General features: G+C 44.6%; 2 protein-coding genes and 1 long non-coding RNA gene across 3 annotated transcripts; 2 read left to right on the forward strand and 1 right to left on the reverse strand.

Annotated features, from left to right (window-relative positions):
- Positions 1-602: 602 nt before the first annotated feature.
- On the reverse strand, positions 603-11,749 carry grhl2b (grainyhead-like transcription factor 2b). The gene is made up of 16 exons (XM_058046963.2): positions 11,595-11,749; positions 10,056-10,245; positions 9,780-9,847; positions 9,349-9,715; positions 9,084-9,142; positions 8,833-8,989; positions 8,092-8,203; positions 6,195-6,289; positions 3,103-3,261; positions 2,836-2,893; positions 2,615-2,754; positions 2,331-2,368; positions 2,081-2,172; positions 1,528-1,613; positions 1,395-1,459; positions 603-1,314 (listed from the first exon to the last, which is right to left on the reverse strand). Exons 1-16 carry the CDS (start codon positions 11,612-11,614, stop codon positions 1,200-1,202), a joined length of 1,821 nt encoding a protein of 606 aa, XP_057902946.1. The 5' UTR covers positions 11,615-11,749; the 3' UTR covers positions 603-1,199.
- LOC131101653 (uncharacterized) lies at positions 11,549-13,971 on the forward strand. Its single transcript, XR_009119257.2, has 5 exons — positions 11,549-11,708; positions 11,937-11,991; positions 12,877-12,939; positions 13,410-13,480; positions 13,548-13,971. It is a non-coding gene; the product is annotated as an uncharacterized LOC131101653 (long non-coding RNA).
- Positions 13,972-16,221: 2,250 nt separating this feature from the next.
- Positions 16,222-19,150, forward strand: znf706 (zinc finger protein 706). The gene is made up of 3 exons (XM_058047053.2): positions 16,222-16,354; positions 17,238-17,386; positions 18,339-19,150. The coding sequence occupies exons 2-3, from the start codon at positions 17,249-17,251 to the stop codon at positions 18,432-18,434; spliced, it is 234 nt and encodes a 77-aa protein (XP_057903036.1). The 5' UTR covers positions 16,222-16,354; positions 17,238-17,248; the 3' UTR covers positions 18,435-19,150.
- The last annotated feature ends 817 nt before the right edge of the window (positions 19,151-19,967 follow it).

The following is a 19,967-nucleotide window of genomic DNA, read 5'->3' on the forward strand; positions in this document are numbered from 1 at the left end:
CGGCCAGGTAAGAGGTTGTTTTTTTGGTACTATTTTTTAAAGGGATTCATTTGGATCTTGGGTAGTATCATCCTGCAGATAAATAAGTTTATGGAAAGTGACGACGTTTGTCGCGGATAAGTTGTAGTTTTAGCAGGCGTTAGCATGTTAAAGCCACCAAGGTTAACCGGGTATGTGTCATCATAGCGAATTTTAGCGAGGAACGTTACGCTTTTTTCCAAGCTATACCCCAGCATTTACCGAAAAGCAACAGTGCTACAACATCACACGCTTATACATTTGCACGTTTATAACTGCAAAGCTGCAGTTTCAGCGTTGCTTAGTCGACAAAGCTAGCAAAAAAGTCGCTCGATTACCAAAATGGCGAAATTCAACCACGTTTGCCAACGCCTCAGTAAGAAAATGATCTATTGGCTGTCGGGGAAGTCGCTCGACGTCATCTGCTAATTTGCATATTATGTAACATCTGTAAAAACACCTTAATTCTCTTTAGAGCTACAAATAGAAATTGACTTGTTTTGTAATTTTTACCGACTCTTGACTAAAACAACAACGACTCATTATTTTTTTACTAGTTGTGGTATTACTATTACATCAGACAGTGAAAGATTGTGGACGTTACCCATGGCGCATCTGTTTATTATTGGGTCAAAAGATTCAGGCAACAGTGAGTGCCATAATAAGATGCTGAAAAGTACTTCCATGGAGTTAATTGCCATATCTCAACACTGGTGGTGAGGTGAACGTTAAAGTTTGCAATACCTTAAAAAAAATCATACGAGGGTGACTTCCTGTTAAGTCACTGAAATGTGAAGTACTTGAAATTGGTGGATATACTGCAAAGCATCAATAAATAACGAAAGGCTATAAAAACATACAAATAAAAATGCCGGCATGCAAATGAAGCTGCTAATTAAGATTGAATTCAAACTATTGCATAAACAATTTTCATCGGGCATCTCACAAAGCTACTCCTGATTTGTCAGTACAAATCAAGTATGTACACAACAACAACACTTTTTTTTACAGTCAAAATAAAACTGTGCCCTGGATCCATGAATCTGTGCTCTGTTATTTCTGCCTTTTAGGGCACAGTGTAACAGTTCCCCTCCAAGGCACAGTGTCAGCCAATCAGAGGCAGTCTTTTCGGATGTTACAGGAAGAGGGTGTTTGATGAGGCCCGCCCCCTTTTTCCGCTGTCATATCTCTGTCAGCGTCACCTTGTAGGTGTCGGCAGAGCTTTCCATGTGGAGGACGAAGGTGTCCTCGTTGGAATAATGCTCAATGATGTTGTCGTCCATGTTGACCAGGATGCTGAAACAGGAAGCGGCGGCAACTTAGCCTTTCAAATAAAAAGACACTTAATGGGCGGTGTTTATTCCCCACCCCCTCACCCTTTTTTGCTTCTCTTGTACACTTTGGCGATCTTCTCGGCCGCCACCCCGTATTTCTCAGATATCTGAAAACAACAGAGAACATTTGAACTTGTTCTTTTTTTGTGACGAAGCGACACAGGGCGCCACGCACCGCGTCCACGAGGCCTCGGAGCGTAGGCGACTTGAGCATCAGCGCGTCAAACACCTCGTCTGTCTCTTTGCGGACGTACAACAACACTGCAAGGAGGGAGGGAGGGCAATCGGGGAGGCAGACTGTCACCGACACATGTCGCTTGATATTGTATATGCTGGCCACAATATTAGGTACACCCTAGAATAAAATGATCAAGCCTGTACAGGAATAAGGAGATTAATATGTCTGTATTGACTTGTCGGAGAGATGGCTTCTTTTTACACTTGGAGCAACTAGGCACGCTCCGATCAGGGTTTTATGAGCGACGGTCAACATGTAGCGCCAAATCTATCTGTGGCGGTCCAAAGTTATTCCTGGCAGGGCGCCACAAATGAATGTAAGGGAAACACTGCATTTGTTCGATACTTGTTTCATCAAGCTAGTACAGCCCCTGATAGCAATGTTTATTATACATCAATCCAATACTCTTGTATTGATTCCCATTTGATAAAAGGTACAGGTGTGCCTAATGAAGTGGCCAGTGATCTTGTTATTACTGTCCATCTTGTACCTCTCTTGTGCATCTCTTCCTTGATCTGTTTCTGCGGCGACGGACACAAGTCTTCATCCGACGGCCTGAACATCCTCTTCACCAGCACGCTCCTGAGGAGGAAGATGCACATTCTTTAAAAAAAAAAACAGTGCAGTTGCTCATTTTTTTGCATTCGCGGCAGTATACCGCTTCCTGTCAATGCACCGTCGTTTGCATAGCTGCTATTTGTTTGATGTAAAAGACACTTCCCGTGTGGGCGCGCACTCACCCTTCTCGCTCGATCTCCTCGGCGTTGAAGGTGAATACCTAAAAAAACAACAATAAAAACGTTAGATGAATGTTAACTCTAGTTTCGTTTTTTAAATTAATTGATATGAATTTCCCTTGTGTGATATATACTTCCTATTCTCTTTTTAACACTTTTAAAATGAGTGTTATTAAGAAATATAATCATAGCAATTCAAAAATAAATCACTCAAAAAGTGTTCTTTTAGTTTATTTTTTTAATAAAAGGGGTGATACCTTTCTTAAAATCAACGTTATCATGTGTACCTGTCCCGCCCTCTGCAGGTTGCCAAAGTGGACGTCGGGGATGAAGAGGACGGGCTGTGCTTCCAGGTCAGTCATGGTCTTGAAATATGTTGTGTCTGACTTTTTGGGAACTGTTATCACGCCCACACCGCCATCTTTACCTGGAAAATCCGTTCATCAAGGAAAATGTGTCATTCGTCAATAAATAGCTGTGCACCGCCCCCCCGAAAAAAAAGTCCAACCTTTCGACTTCTTTCGGAATAGTTTTCGCTCCTCGTCTCTTATCTTGCGCTCAGCTCCCTGTAAGGGAGAGAAGGAGCCCAAAATAAAAGCTTTCAATGAAATGAGAACGGTGTATTGTACAGGCGCCACCACTAGGGGGAGCGCTTGTTTTGTTCCTGCCTCATCACAATTGGTCAATCACTTGTTAGGAATATGCCAATACTTGCGGCGTACATTGATCATGTATGGCTCTATGCACTCCAGGTGGGGGATGGTTTGCGGCCTACCTTGTCACAGAAGACCTTGATCTGCGAGTAGGCCCTGTGCAGCGGCTTGTTGCTGCGGTTGTTGTAGCTGTACGTGTCGATCTGGATCATCAGAGGAAGGCCCTTGACGCCCTTCTGAGACGAGAAGTCCGTACTCAGGCAGTTGACTGTGATGAAGATCTGAAGAGGAGGAGGGAGAGGTTGCGGTAAAACTGCCCAATTTGTCTTCTCTAAAAACACATATTGATGTATTTATAATATCTGGATGTGCCCAGCTTGGCTATACGTATCACAAATATCACTTAAAGACAAAACTAAGTAGTATTATTAGTGAACTAAACAAAATAACACCTGAATTAGACGAGCCGGATTATTATGATCAATAACCACAACAAAACAATGTCATGTTTGGAAGAAACGCTTGCGCCATTAGGACAACTAATCCACCTGCAGCGGAAGAGATGTGTGTACGTATGCACGCGTACAGGGAGGGAAAAAAATGGAGAGGCAGGAAAAGTAAATATTGTCCCAGAGAAGTGAGCTTGGATTTCCTCCAGCAACTCTTTGTCCCCTATTGCATTAAAAGCCACGTAATACACACACACACACACACTGGCATTCACACAGAAATGAGGGCAAAACAAACAAGAGAGGGTGGGGACAGGGATTGGTGTGTGTGTGTGTGTGTTGGCCTTTGGGGGCCCCGGGAGTTCAAACGGCAAGCGGGCTCCATTTTAAGGAGCGGTCACAAAGGAGCGGGCTACACACACATATGCACACGCACACACTTTGAAGACAAAAGGAGAAAAGTACCACCAATTTCACGATGGATATAGAAATGTAAGAGTATCCCTTTTAAACCGTCAATACCGGCCCCACCGGGCCCACCGGGTGGGCAGCAAACACAACACTATGAAGATGGATCCTGTATTCATTTTAATATCTACATTCATTCATTTCTTTCATGTGATAAACAGGATGTCTCCTCTTCCTCTTACTAGGGGGGGTCATTTTTCTCCGACTTTTAAATTGAAAAAGACCCACCAATAATATGCTTCCCTTTCTATATGGTTCAACATGCATCTGGATACATTGAAAAATGATGCAACTCTACGGCTACATTTGATGTAGACCAGTGATTCCCAACCTGGTGGGCTGTGGTGGTAATGCAGGTGGGCCATGAGGTCATTAAAAATATGATTCATTCATTCATTCATTTTCTACCGCTTTTCCTCACGAGGGTGGCAGGGGGTGCTGGAGCCTATCCCAGCTGTCTTCGGGCAAGAGGCGGGGTACTAGAGGCCAGCCAATCACAGGGCACATATAGACAAACAACCATTCACACTCACATTCATACCTATGGACAATTTGGAGTGGCCAATTAACCTAGCATGTTTTTGGAATGTGGACGGAAACTGGAGTACCCGGAGAAAACCACAGGGAGAACATGTAAACTCCACACAGAGATGGCCGAGGGTGGAATCGAACCCTGGTCTCTTTGCTGTGAGGGCTGCGCGCTAACCACTCGCCCAGACTGCTGTGTCGCCCTGATGTAGACCAGTGATTCCAGTGTGGGCCGCGGCCCCCTGGTGGGCTGTGGTGGTAATGTAGGTGGGCCATGAGGTCATTAAAAATATGATTCATTTTTGCAAATATTATTTAATTATTTTTATTGTAAAATATTTATTGCACGATTTTAAAAAATGTATAGGCCTAAGTAAGAGTAAGTAAGTAAGAGTGTTATTGACCTGTCACAATATTTTAGAAACCTTATGCAGTTTATGATTGGAACGTAGCTCTCTGGTCATCATGCCAGTCTTGAATGCAGTTATGAAAAGTATAAGAAATAATTTTGTCTTGTGTGTACACTCACAGATTAAACATTTGGGCTTCCTTTATCCCCCTGCTTTCATTTCAATCCTGAATCTTTATAATAATAATAATAATAATAATAATAAGTTAAGTGCTCTGAGAACGCAGCATTTCGACTACGTATGTAGTGTTTGTAGGACAAAGGTGGGGCGCGGGCATTTTTAGATTTTCAAGTGGGCCCTGAGTTGGTAAAGTTTGGGAACCCCTGCTGTAGATATTCATCTAAAGACGCCAGTTCTAGTAAAGTGGCGTTCTTACAGTATGTGTAAAAGAGCACATCATATCGCCAAGCATGCTACGAGGCTCATTGATACAAAAACAGTAGCCACACCACACTGGCTAGCTACTAGCCGGCTAGCGGCTCGCTCATAGCGCCTCAGGCCACTAGCGAACATTGGAACTGTCGACACTGCTACTGGGTTTTTATTTTTGAGTTGGGAAAAGTTCCCAGCACACAGGAGAAGTTCCATCCATCCATTTCCTTCTGCTTATCCGTGTCCGGGTCACGGTTGCAGCAGTCTCAGTCGAGAAGCCCAGACTTCCCAGTCCCAGATCACCTCTCCCAGTTCCACTGGGAGGACCCCGAGGCGTTCCCAGGCCAGCTGAGAGACATAATCCCTCCAGCGTGTCCTAGCTCTGCCCCTGGGCCTCCTCCCAGGCCTCCTCCCAGGCCAAGACCCTGAGATACTTGAACTCTACCTGGGGCAGGACCCCATTCCCAACCCGTAGAAAATAAAGAAGTACTTCCGGCCAAAGTACAGTATGACTCATTACCATCATGTACCTGGTTACTACGTGCTCACACAAGCAGTTACAATGCCAACCCCGGTACAGAAGGACGAGCTGTATTCCTAGACAGTCCCAATATATAACGTATTTATTGGTCGTGGAAAATCCATTTGTGGCGGTCAAAATATGGGAAATATGCGTCATTGTTTTTTGGGGTGACAGTTCCAGTCATAAAAGCTGGTGTACATGGTGTACGTGATTATGGTCAAGTGTAGTGAATGTAAAGCGTTGCAGGCTCTCCACTTGTCTTAATTCATCAGGTTTGTTGAGCCCTGAGTTGTTTGCACGGTTCATTTGTCCACTTTGCTCTTGTTTGCCAACAACTGAATCAGCAAAATAGACACACAACCCGTCCCGCCGCTTTTTTCCCCTCGTTCCAATTTTACGACACGCCTCTGGCAAGGGTAAACATAACAGACCGGTTTCTGGGAAAATGACGCTTCATTTCCTACCTTGGCCTCTTCGTTCACGTCCCAGGTGAAGGAGATGGCGTTGTAGGCGATTTCTTCGATGTTGCCGATGGTGTTGAAGCTCTCTTTGTAATCGGCTGCAAGGGGAGGATGCCCAAAAATTAAAAAGCGGGTCTTTAAGTCCACGCAGGTAGCCATTGTTTGGCCGAGATAAGCAAATCAAATGGCACGCTTCAATTTCATAAAGATAAAAGCTTATCTTGGCTTGGACAAACACACCTCTTTGGCTTCAAAAGGCCGTAAGAGGAAATAAAGGAGGCCATTTGGCTCTTTGGAGAGCTCTTTAATGGTCCGACAGCAAACAGGAAGGGTCTCCCCCAAAATGCCCCGTGCATTTTGGGCATTTATGTGCATTGTAATCCCAGCTAGCAGGGGTGTCACCAGATCAAAACATGATGAGATTCTCGTTCACAAAAAACAGTCTCACCATAATAAATAAAACAAGCACAAATCAGCTAACTTAGCATTCAAGCTAATGCTAACATGATTTTCTTCCTCATTATTTTTACTATTATTATTTGGGTCATTTTTCCTACACTGCTCACAACCACTACAGAACATATTTGCTATGATATGTTGTTATATGCTTCATAAACCAGCATCATCTGTCTTTTTCAGCTCGGCATCAGGGTCTGCCTCCTCCCCCCCCCCTTCCCTGTCTGTGACCTGTGACCTCATCCCAACCGCCGCCACAGCATCACTTCCTGGTTCCCGAACAGGTGCACAATGGCGGAACCGAGCATCCCACCTCCACCCACCCCCACCCACAGCTGAAATAAGCTCATGTGCTATCCTGTGATGTGGCCCTCAGGCACCCGTGCACACACTCCCTGTTCCACTTCTATTCAAATCAACTCCGCGGCCAGTTTCGGGTTACAGGCAGCATCCAAGCTGTGGGCCCGTCCTTAATAACAGAGGAGAAGGGTGCAGGGGTGTCTGTGATTTAGCCAGAAGACACAATCCATACGCCCATTGTGTACGGAGCAGCATGGATGTCTATTTCGCTGGAAAATCAGCCATATTCTTATTATATCATATTCTTAATACTTTTTAATATTAATTTTAAATGACAGTAAAGACTTTAATTTATTGAAAGAGTATTTTGTATAATAATTTAATAATTGAGCATTATCGTGAAATTGCAATGTACAGTAGTTGAATGGACAGCACCTCTGCTGGCTGCAGCTGAGTACTGCGCTCCGTTTGCCTGCCTTGCCTCAAGCCACAGACAAATCAACAATACAACAATACAACAATAACAATAGCACACAATTGGTAGCAACCATTGATAGTAACCATTAGCCCGTCCTTCATTTTCAGCAGCAACAATTTCTAGTATTCGTCAGCGCCGATTTGATGAAGTTGTCGGTGAGGACAGTATTATTTGTTAACGGACAGTTGTTGTCTTCACATTCCACTCCCTGTCCTGACAAGCCGCGTGTGTGTGTCACATACCTGTAACTTTTTTGCTCGCTTTAACAGGCCCGTGCTTGCCGAAGACAAACAAGCTCCTCACATCAACAAGCAATAGTCGTTAAAATCGAACGAATACGCACTCACAAAAAGGCATAGTCAATAATTATTATTATCAATAATTTTCAAGATAGTTCAAGATAGTTATTTTATTTTTCCCAGCCTGCTACCAAGTCTGCCAATTGGCCCTGCCATGTTAAGGAGTGAATGTATTGCGTTCCAGTAACAATTGACTGTAAGGGATTCAGGATGGTGGGCTGCTGATCAGCCAGGAAGGCAGGCAAGCGGCCAGTTGGCCTGGGTGGGGGCTTGTTTGCTCTCAGTGTGGCCACGCTTTACAAGCTAAGTGCACATTCCAGCAATTGAAAAAAAAAACATGAAGTCTCTTTTATTTTTAGGGACTCACCAATGTCCAGGACCCTCTGCTTGGCCGTGTGCTGCCGGGAATGCCAGTACTTCCAGTATTTAAGCTGCTCGTCCCGGTTCTTGTCCTCGCTGAACACCACCATGATTACACTCTGGACAGACCAGCGCGATGCAAGTCGGATGTCGAGTCGAAAGAAGGTCAGGTTTAATTATAAAGACTGGTCTCGCAATACCACTTTCTACCTGAGGGGGCGAGCAACAGCGGTTTCGGTGTTGGGTTAGCTGGCTGAAGCGAAAGTGGCCTCACCTATACTGCGTAGGGGTGGTCGTGGGACAAACCAATACAAATTTGGATGTGCTTATTTTCTTCTCTTCTCGAATTGAAATGGCAGCATTTCTAACATCTAACATCAACATCAAACAGGAAGTGGCGAAAAGTGGGCGTACGAGACGAGACTTTAATAATACTTTTCAGAAAAGTACAATGAAAAAATGTAATAGAAATATAATATATTGCAATCTACTAATTTTACATCCGCTATCCCATGATTCATGTATCTGTGGCAGTCCAAATGTATTTGTGGCAGGCTGGCCCAAAAAACTGAATGCTTACAATAGCGCAACCTCAGGTATGCTGCCCCCTTCTGGCTTCGTTTAGCTTAATCAGACCTTAAACTGCAATTATTTGATGTCACTTGAGATAAATTCCGGTCAGACACGAAGCTAATCGAATAAGGCGTTAGACGATAGAAAATCCTATTTAAAGACGGATGGCGCTCACCCGAACTTTGCTGATGGGATGGCGCAGGCGCTTGTTGGCGCTGAGCTCGTTCAGCGTCACGGCGTAGAACTGCCCCTTGTTCAGGTACGTCATGGGGCCCTCGCCCTGCTTCTGCCGTAGCGAGCGCGTGGCATCCAGCGTGTACTGGAAGCTGTCGCTGTGCCACACACAAAAACACGCATTATGGAAGTGGAAACACAGCACTGGCACAAAAACCTTCCTTTATGTTTACATCGTGCATACTGACTTACATTCCCTCCTGGTGGAACAGGAAGTCGTCTGAAGCCAGAGAAGAGGGCGTGTGGTACTTCTGTGGAAGAACACAGAGCCAAGAGGAACTTATTTTGGCATTCTGGCGACTTCTTTTAGCCCATATAACGGAACCGTTTTCTAGCACGTTCAAGACAGTTAATAGTTGTCCCTCCTTTACCACGGGTAATTGGTTCCAGACCTGACCGCAATAAATGAATTTCCTTGAAGTAGGATTCAATATTAAGACTTGAGCCCTTCACTCACCGCGTCCCTGTCTTCGTCAAACGGGCTGTCCGGCGGGCTCCTCTGGTCCTCCTTGGCGTAGGAGTTGTGACTGACGGTGGTCACCTCGTAGGCACTCTGCTCGTACACCACCCTGGCCGGCTCCTCCCCGTCCGTCCGGTAGTGGAGCCCAGCACCCGCCATGTACACGGGGGCGTACCCCTCGGCCTTCACCAGAGCCACAGAGGGCGCACCTCCTTCTCCGGAGGTCAGCGCCACAGCTGCCGCAAACTGTTCGCGTTTGCCGTCGGGTTGCTCCATGTTGAGCGACAGGTTGACGGGGACGGTCTTGAGGACCTGGACGCGGTTGTCCAGGGCCTCCACGTCTCCGCCGCTGGACAACGTGGACCTGGATAAACACTTTAGCTTAATGCTACAACAAAACACCAGCATTGCTTCTTTTATTCACTGACTTTTTCTCCTGTTCTTCAGTTACTTCCACAACTTTGGGAGCAGGCAGGAGTCTCTTTTCTTTGGGAACCTGTAAGGCAACAAGCAGGGCATTTGTGGACACATGAGAATTGTTTTCCCCTTTTTTATCCTTCTGAAGGCAGACTGTCAGAAGAAGGGCCGCTGGTGTACCAGAATACCCAATTGGTCAAATGATTTGTGTACATTTCCTACCGTTTTTCCAGAACCAAAAGCTGCAAAAGTGGTCGAGGATCAAACGTAGAGCGCCAGGGAGTTACCTTGTAGTAGTCATAGAGCAAGCCCAGAGCGTTGGCGCTGTCCTCATCGCCGTTGATGCTCATCATGGCCTTGGTGGCGGCCGTCAGCGGGTTCTCCAGGTACGACCGCCACGCTTCATCCTCGCTGGTGTAGGCCCGCCGCACCGCCGGGAAGGAGCTCTCGTTGGGGACCACCACCACCAGACGCTTGCTGGCAGACGCACACAACCGCAAATTTCACATGTGTCATTTTGGTGTAGTGTCGAACGTGAGCGAGTACAGGCCGCACGTTTCATCATCTACTGCTGGCGCTACACTGGAGATGGTGGATGTCAGACCGCTTGCCTGCACCTTGTCCTCCTGGGGGTGTGTTTGGGATGCCACGTGGCCAGGCTTCCCCTTCACAATCAATAGGTATGAGATCCTCTTGGTATAATAAATGCAATACCACCGTTTGATGGTTTCACTGCATTACAGGTACAGCACTGACCCATGCTTACTTCGCAATGTCACATTATGCAGCATGTAGGAATTCATGTTCAGCCTCAGTGAACCGCAGCTACCCTAGAGCCGGCGGCACTCATGCACTCTACCCCCACCATGCTTGACTGTAGGCCAGCTATTTCTGTGTTGACGGTAAATCCATACTGTTAACCAAGCTCTACACTGACTACACTAAAGTATATCAGCGCATCGTTGTCACTCGGGAAGATATGCGGTCAGAAAACGTGCACCGTGTCATCACTTCAGTGAAATGTTGCGTGTGTTTGTGTACATGTGTATTAACGTGTGGGTTGTATACATTCTGTTGGCCCACTTAAGGGTGCAGATCAGATCACGAGCAGTTAAACACACCATGTTGTCAAAACATACTCAACGATATGCGGATGTGTAACGTTGCCGCCCAGGCTAAAAAAAAAAAAGCTGTTTTAAAGCAAGTTTGAAGCATTTTGTGTGTTTTAATAGAAGCGGCGTCAAAGGATGACACTGTTTTTGCAGCATGACTGTTCCCAAGTCCTTAGCGTTTTAATACATCTCCACGGCAACCATTTGACCCTCCAGATGAGCTGATTGAATGACCTGATGGACATTTTCTATCTCCAGAGTGAGGCACCTGTTGCAGGATGCATGCAGCATCAATTCCCATCAGATTGTGTTTTTAGAACATTCATTCTAGCCAATAATCCCAATAAAGCACATTCATGTAGCTAAGTTATAGAAATACCAGAGTCCTTACACGGGTAGTCGCTAACTGACTGCCATGCAAAGCAATACATCCACTCCGTGCATGTTTGAAGGTATTTCCTTTTGCTGAAAAATGGCGAATTGCCGTCCCCCGTTCATTTTCCCTCCACGACTTCTGATCGCCAGTGGCCCAAGAGAGGATGCAACCGCAATAATCAAAACCCATTCCTAAAGATGCAACCTGACTTTCCTGCCTGTTTTTCTTGCTATTGTTGTTTTGCTTTTCCAAATCAATCCAAACAGCGAGAAAAAGACAAGTCGATCTCCATTTGGTCCTTAGTATCAAAGATCGTCTCTGAAGGCGCGATCACTTACTTGTCTGTCTCCTGTGACATATTTCGCCTCCTCTACGCTTCTGCCTGGTGGAACTGGACTTTCAAGTCGGAGCAGGTGATAAGAGGTAGCGAGTTGCCAGAAGTTGGTGTACAGGTAAGTCGACTTTTTTTGTCTCACACCCCCTCCCTACCTCCCTCCTGTCCTGCCCCCCTCCCTCTCTTGCTCTCCGCGCCAACTCTGCATGTAAAGGCCGAGGTTAATCCCCCCCTCCGTCTAATCACTCGCCTCGCATGCACTTTTTCACGACGTAAATATGATTAATACGCAACCTGATGTTTGTATTTGCCGTTAAACGCTGCTCTTGGATACATTCTTTCACAGGCAGAGAAGCGAAGGTGAGGTCGCTCCCGATTGGCTGCTGGCTCAGGCGAGGCAGGTAATAACCCCGCCCCTCCGCTCTTGAGGCTGCTCCTTGTGTGCATAGGAGAGCGTGTGTAATCAGAAAGAACGCGGGGAGGAGGCCTGTCATTAGCTCACACAATGCCTTTGTCCCCTGGATGAAGCCATTGTGTGCAGAGATCCTAATGTTTGGGATCACCCCGCATCAGCAAACACTGAATGTTTGGCTCCCACAATCCCAGCTCGCTGCGGATCGCTGCCGATTCACCCGAGTAACAACCGAGTAACCGCCGAGTACCGGCGAATGGCGCTAAAAGTGCACACTTGGGAACATCAAGTTTTTTTAAATTGCAAGATCTAAACGTGTTTGCACCAAAATGTACTGTTTTTCTTATCCTATCACCCGATTTAAAGGCGCTCATTGTGTTAAAACTAGCTAAATTGAACATGCTCGCCATTGTCAGTGTAAACCTATCTTATAAATATAGACGTTACACATCTTCATGTGGCTACAAAATTATTATCATTTCATCACCTGATAGAAAAATACGCTTTGTTTTCTTCAAATAGTCTTTTGTAGGAATGATATCAGATCATTGTGGTTATTATTTCTTTACAGAAATTAGTATTTTGGTATGAAAGATACAGAACAGTGAAGTTCAAAAACGACATAAATGCATTCCCAATAATGATATGTTTAGATGTTTATTTGATTTAACTGTTTGCGAATTTCATTTGTTATGTATTTTTGACAAAACTCGTTAAATACATACCACTGCATTCTGATTGTTTTTGGTGAAAGGTGTAAGAAAAGGATAATTATTATTGGTATTTCCTGCAATGGTCGATATTTTTTCCGTTGTGGTAGCCAATAGAGGAGTTTGACCTTTGACCCAGTGTTATGTCATATATCTTCGTCTAGTGTGCCACGGTGTTGGGGCCACTGGATGGATCCAAGCTTGGAAGGAAGAAGATGCTTTAAAGAGTGTGTATTTGCATGTGAAAGCCTCCGGGTAATCGTTTATGGAAATCTTTTTTTTTGTTAAGTCTCTTCAGTTTAACCGTCAGTGGTGTCATCATCAGTGTGTGTTAGTGTGTGTGTGTTTCTACTATCCTGCTTTGTCTCATTTGTTTTGCAGAGCACCTGGGCCTTTTGCTGCTGTGTGTGTGTGTGTGTGTGTGTGTTAGACAAATACAGGTGGAGTCCTTTTTGGCCGCGCAGGGTGAAGGTGTTAATGTTGTGGATAGATCAATAAATCATTCCGTGTCTTCATTGACAGCTTATGACCGTTTCCCAGCAAGAATGTGGGAAGCAATGTTGTGAAGGCTGCTGACCGTACAGCAAGCCGGCACAGGCAAGATGAGACGTCAGCTGCCAAGAGATGCAGATTTCCCATGTGTCTGTGTGAGAGAGAGAAATACATACCAGACGTTTTTTGTTCTTTTTTTTCCCAGGGAGGGAGAAGCAGCTTGTCCAGACTTGGCCTGGGTTGAGAGCTCCAGGAACTATGAACGAGTGTAGACAGGTGAGATGAGATGCCTTGTCCTTCAAGAGAGACTTTTGTGATACTTAATAGCTTTTTTTTCCTGCAGATATTCACTCATCAGACCCCATCCATTCTTCTTGATGGAACCTGCCCCGGCTGACTCAAGGTGACAGTCTGGGCACACCCTGGACTGGTCACCTGTCAATCAAAAGCCGGCACATAAACATAAGTATTTAAGACTTAAATTTCACGCCTAGCTTTCAGAGAACCTAACGTATGGTATCCAAAGCATACCACATCAAAAATGGTGGAAAGCAGCCCTCACTGGGCCTAGCATCTTGTAAACACTAAAGACCAGTGGTGTCATTAGGCCTATCCCCTAAAATGTTCTTAAGCCCCCCTAAATAATTTGATATTTTTTATAGATTTTTTAATATTTGTTATTGATTTTTTTTTACAAAAAAATATCTGACGAATTTCATATAATAGGGCAAAACCATGCTTATAAGCAAGCCAATAAGCAGGCTAATACTAGCGTAGTAGTAGTAATAATCAGAAGAATAATATTGATGATAGTAATAATAATAGGCTAATTAAAAAAATATTATTATATCATTATTGATCACTGTCCGGGCGGCACGGCGGTCAAGTGGTTAGCGCGCAGACCTCACAGCTAGGAGACCAGGGTTCAATTCCACCCTCAGCCATCTCTGTGTGGAGTTTGCATGTTCTTCCCGTGCATGCGTAGGTTTTCTCCGGGTACTCCGGTTTCCTCCCACATTCCAAAAACATGCTAGGTTAATTGGCCACTCCAAATTGTCCATAGGTATGAACGTGAGTGTGAATGGTTGTTTGTCTTTATGATAGGCTCCAGCACCCCCTGTAACCCTCGTGAGGAAAAAGCGGTAGAAAATGAATGAATGAATGATCACTGTCCACTGGATAGAATGGTTGCAGAGCTTGAGCAGCGGTTTTGCAGTGTAGATTGTGTGTACTTTGTAGTACTTGTAAATTTAATGGTGGCCTAAAACAATTGAGTACCTCTACTAAATCTCTCCAAAAGTGGGAAAGTTATATCTCGGTTCTTGTTTGTTATTTATTTTTTTGGATGTTTTGATTTTTTTGGATTTTTTTGAATGTCTACTATATTTATTCATATCCTGTGCATCTCCCCCCCGTCCTCAGAACCTAGTGACCCCCTGCTGAAGACAATTTAGACTCAGAATGTACAGTATGTGTTAAAATGGGCATTTTGTGAATGGAGTCTTGAATGATGCATCGTGGGTTGTGTGAACCTGTGGTGTTTTTTTCACTTGACAGTTGGTATGGGGCCAGAAATCATGCATGAAGAGCTCATGTAAAGCACATGCCCCCAGAAAAACCCTGTAAGTCATGTGACCAGGGGCACCACCACCACCACCACGGGCAGCAGCATGCGGTTGTGTTGTGACTTCGTTGTCAGGGCTTGTTTGCAGCCCGACTGGTCTGGCAACATTGTGGCTTGTCACTGCATGGCGGCGGAGGCGGCGAACTGTGGCAAAACCAGTCGGTTTGGAGAAAAGGGAAAGCGAGGGGCGGGATGGCGGAGAGGAAGTGACAGAGGAGGAAGCTGAGAGGCAGCTTCCTCTTGCTGCAGCATATGAACTCACAGCAGTCTTGTTCAGGCGCCCTTCTGGGAATGGATGGCAGCTTTGTGAGCTTTGTGCCCCCTCAAAGATGCATTCCAAACAAACAAGCCGTCATAAAAAGCTATGAATGTAAAAAAAACAAAGATGTCAGGCAATCCTCTCTGCTTATCCCCTGACACAATGAGCATCAGGAAGATAATATTCCCCCCTGATATCCAATAACTGACACCTGGAAGATTTCCTTTCACACAAAAGCCTCCCGAGGCCCTACAACCCAAACCCCACCTGAGCTAGCAAGTCCCTGCACAACAACACCCTGCTGCAGGGTGTGGGCGTGTGTTGGGGGGGGGGGGTGACTTGAGCAATGCATTTTTCTTCTTCTGAAGAAGAAGAATCACATCCTCTTCTCTCTGGAGAGACATTACCACCACCACCCTCCCTCCTCCCACACTTCTCCCATTCACAAAAGGGTTGTCTCGCTATTCTTATAATGGGGGGGGGGGGGGTGATAAGGAGACAGTTGGCTGGAGATTTTCTCACAATGATAGGGTTTCTTCATTACTCATTTTGTTCGTTTTGGGCATAATATGACTTAGTAGCATATAAGCATGTGTGATAACTCTGGTATAACTGTCACATTTATGGCAATTATTACACAATATTTTCACATTAAAAAAATCATAATAGTTGACTTGTGTGCTCTCCTGTGGTTGTCCCTCAAACAACAAAGCTGCTAAACCTTGTTTTACAAGGTCCAAACAATAGTCTGTCCTCTAGTGGTAGTTGGTGGGAACAACATTGTTTTTTTTTTACCAAAACCACCATTATTTAGATTTTTAAAAAGGCATACATAAAAATGTTTGCGAAGGGTTTTGAAAATGGAACACATTTGCTGATTTATACAGACTAAATTTGGGAAATGTACTGAGCACTTTCTGTCGCTTGGGGGCAACGTTGCCAACTTAATTTCATTCAAACGGACACTTTGTTGGTGTTGGTAAATTTCGTAAAAAGTCAAAGAATCTAGTGCTCTAGTACCTAACTAAAACAAAAAAAATAAATTAAATAAATTAAATAAAAATTAAAAAAATGTGATGTAAAAGAATTCCGAAGCTACTCACGGGGAAATACTTTAATTTGGAGCCTAAAATACAGACGTTGTTTCGTGTACGACAGTCTTTAAATCTAACAGTGACGTCACCCTGTCATTGAGAATTTAGCAGCTGGCACGTTGTTTAGACTTCGTGGGACCGACACTTAAAAACAATTTCGTGACGTTTACGAGGTCAGTTGTCTTTTTCGACACTACACTAAGGTAGAACAGAACATACTATATCATGCTATGTAGGCTGAACATCCTTAAGTTTTGATCCGAAGAGGCACCGCGTTGTGATAGCAAATGAGCTAGCTGGTCTGCTAGTATGTAATGCTAATCCACGTTACGACCGATAGTCAGCTGTTGCCCTATTTTTGTCTTATTCTCAGCATTAACTAAAATCACAATTAACTAGTTAGAAGTTCGACGACTTGTTTTTGTTTAGATTAGCCCGTTGTGGTGATAGCTAGTGTAAATCGACGGTTGGTAGTTGTTGGATTGAAGTGTGGCTAAATGCTAAACAACATAGCATCTCACCGGCTAATTACTTTAGCTACTTGGTGTAAAAACACAACACTACAACGTCGCTATTGTGTCAAATAGGACCAATTAAACTACTTGAATCTGTGTTGGTAAGTCAGACATGAATATTTATGTCGATTCTGATAGCCAGGAATGGCTAATAATGGTGTACTATTTTTAGAAGTCGCTGGTTAGGCTCAATTGTCAAGAAGGGAAAACGTGAACAAACAGGATGTGAAGGAAGAAAGTCTGCCTTAGCCGATCCCGCTTATGTCGACAACCCATCTGTTGAACAACTCAAGTCCTGGTTCACTGTGTTATTAAAACTCCAAATGCTCGACTGCTTTTGTTGCCCTAAACTGTGAGTTCTAATGGGGTCATTTCTATGAAAACTGCTCCCATGCGTTGTCGTATTGTCCACTTAGGTTGCGAGATACGTGGGTTCTACTGTAGGCCAAAGTTGTGGTATAATGCCACGTAGGCCAGCGTGCAAACTTTATCATTATCTAAAATGAGAACGCTGACCGCGTCCTTGTCCCCTGTGCGCCAGAGTCGAGCAGAATGGCCCGTGGACACCAGAAGATCCAGTCGCAGCAGAAGAACGCCAAGAAGCAGGCCGAGATTAAGAAGAAGGCCAAGGGTCACGACCAGAAGACGGCGGCCAAAGCGGCGCTCGTCTTCACCTGCGCCGTGTGCAAGGTGAGCATTCCCACAAAATTGCATTTTGGGGGAATTTTGCCCATCATCCACAGTCCTTTATGTGAGACGTCAATGCATGTTTTTCTGGTTTTCGGGGATTTAAAGCTGAAAAAATGGATAAAAAGAGGCAGTTTAAGGCCTTCTGAAAAAAACATATTAACCAAGCTACATCATTCATACATTCATTTTCTACCGATTTTTTTCCTCACCCGGGTCACAGGGGTGCTGGAGCCTATCCCAGCTGTCTTCGGGCGAGAGGCGAGGTACACCCCGAACTGGTCGCCAGCCAATCACAGGGCACATATAGACAAACAACCATTCACACTCACATTCATACCTATGGACAATTTGGAGTGGGCAATTAACCTAGCATGTTCTTGGAATGTGGGAGGAAACCGGAGTATCCGGAGAAAAGCCACGCATGCACGGGGAGAACATGCAAACTCCACACAGAGATGGCCGAGGGTGGAATTGAACCCTGGTGTCCTAGCTGTGAGGTCTGCGCTTTATTATTATTATTATTATTATCAGTATCAGTATTTTAACACTCAAGAATTACATTACTGTCATAGTGACACCTCACCACACCATGCCTGCTTGCTACCAGCTGGCTAGCGAGTAGCTTCACCACACACTTGCACGATCATAACGTCTCGGGTCACTAAAAAAAGGTAATGCTACATTTTGGACCTGCCACTGATGCTGTGTTTTGGTTTTTGAGTTTGGAAACGTGACCACAAGGTGCAGCTTCCTTTCTATGTTGCACTTTGGTAAAAATGGTTTATGTTGTAACCTGATGGAAAGTGAACAGTTGGTGTGCATGTAAATGCACCATCATGTCTATGTGAATGTAAAGTCATTGCTTATTGGGTCGGCTATTGTTCAAAACCAGGATTCATTCATGACGAAGCCTCTAATTCATTGAATTGTATGGATGTGCTTCTCATTGAAGTCCCAGATGCCTGACCCTAAAACCTTCAAGCAGCACTTCGAGAGCAAGCACCCGAAATCCCCTCTTCCCCCTGAGCTGGAGGGAGTGGAAGCATGAGACCCCCCCACTGCCTCCTTTTCTTCCTCCCTCCCACCTGGATGGCTCCCTCAAGGCTGTCTACCAGCTCTGCACTCGTCTTGGTCCGATAGCATTGAAGTGACGTCGCCAACATGAAGAAGTCTTCTTTTTGTTTTGGTTTGCTTCCGTTCCTTGAGTACTGCCACTTTGAGTGTGTGTGTGTGTGTGCGCGCACGCGTGCGTGTGTGTGTATAATTGAACCCAAAGCTGGTGTGTGATTCCCCGTGTGTGTGTTCTCCATGAACAATCTCAGCGATGAATGAAACGTTTCCCCTTCACTGCTCTGATGTGTTGTCCACATTTAAGTGATGATGATGATGTAATTCTGAGCCATCCGTGTGTGTGATTTTGACTTTTTTTCCTAACGCTACTCACCTGGACCAGGGATGGGGGTAGTCAGCAGGCACATGTGGTTGGATTCCAAGTTGTAATCAGGGCGATAATTGTGGACATTTATCTCTTATGCATTCGATGACATTTGGCTGTGTAGAGTGGTTGGAATTTTGCTAGTCCTCACATGTTAACACTGTATTCTTTTGCATCCAGTTCATCTTCATGTTGGCTCATCTAAAACGTGCCGGCCAGGCTGCTACTTTACAAAATGCAAGATTAACAATTTGCAGAAAAGTGTCAGGAACTGGAATGTATGCTCACTGATGTATTATAGTGTTTTATTAAATTTTACTTTGTGGTAAGTCTTGTTGTTGACTTGTTCTCCGTGTATTCTAAGCAACTACTCAGGCTTATCCACACACAGATTTAGCTTTGGCTGTCCATTTTTTTTTCCAAACGGATACCAATAACTTTTTGGTTATCAAGAACGATATGGTTCCAATAATGTTTTTCAATGTATTTTTTTTATTTAATTATACGTTTACCCCGCAAGCCTAGTCAAAATAAGCAGCATTAAAAAATGGATGGATTGATGATATCAATACACTATATGTATTTTACTGTTGGTTAAGGTGACATTTTGGACAGAAATAAATAAACACCAGGTGGTGGCTGACAGCAGGAAATGACTCAAAGTGCAACAACAGCATGTGTGCGATAAGCAGCACCTTTTTTCCCGTCTAAGCATTAAAGCAAGTTCTAAATAGTCACAATGTGGGTTTTTCTTAATGAAATTGGAGGCTGCTGGACGCTTGACAAGGAATGAGTCAGTGGCGCTTTCATCCACCTCCTTCCTTGCCATGTGGAAATAAAACATTTGACACATCGGTCTGTAAGGTGTCTCAAATGAAGGGGGTGGAGGGGGGGGCAATATGAAATTAGCTGTCTTAATGAGGTGAAAGACAATGAATTCCCAGCAGCTGTAGGTCATCTATTTTCAGACGCTGTTGCAAAACTCCAACCTCCTTTACGGTCTATATAGAAATAACTTTTTTGGTGGGGGAGTCAGCTCAAGAAAGTGAACTGCAGACTTGGAGAAACATCAAACCCCACCCCAAACATCACGGGCAGACACACCCTGAGAAAAACCTTTATTATCACAGCTCAATCATACACTCA

The sequence above is a fragment of the Doryrhamphus excisus genome, linkage group LG7 (genome assembly GCF_037039965.1).
Source record: "Doryrhamphus excisus strain RoL-2023G ecotype Guam linkage group LG7, RoL_Dexc_Guam_v1.1, whole genome shotgun sequence".
NCBI classification, from domain to species: Eukaryota; Metazoa; Chordata; class Actinopteri; order Syngnathiformes; family Syngnathidae; genus Doryrhamphus; species Doryrhamphus excisus.

Bases quoted from the DNA above. Each gene is read 5' to 3' on its own strand.
- znf706 (XM_058047053.2), top strand. From the start codon at position 17,249: ATGGCCCGTGGACACCAGAAGATCCAGTCGCAGCAGAAGAACGCCAAG. The intron at 17,387-18,338 runs GTGAGCATTCCC...TTCTCATTGAAG, and splicing joins TCACCTGCGCCGTGTGCAAG to TCCCAGATGCCTGACCCTAA.
- grhl2b (XM_058046963.2), bottom strand. From the start codon at position 11,614: ATGTCACAGGAGACAGACAA. The intron at 9,143-9,348 runs GTGAGTGAAGGG...GTTCTTCCACAG, and splicing joins TTGACGAAGACAGGGACGCG to AAGTACCACACGCCCTCTTC. The intron at 1,614-2,080 runs GTACAAGATGGA...CCCTCCTTGCAG, and splicing joins GGAAGAGATGCACAAGAGAG to TGTTGTTGTACGTCCGCAAA.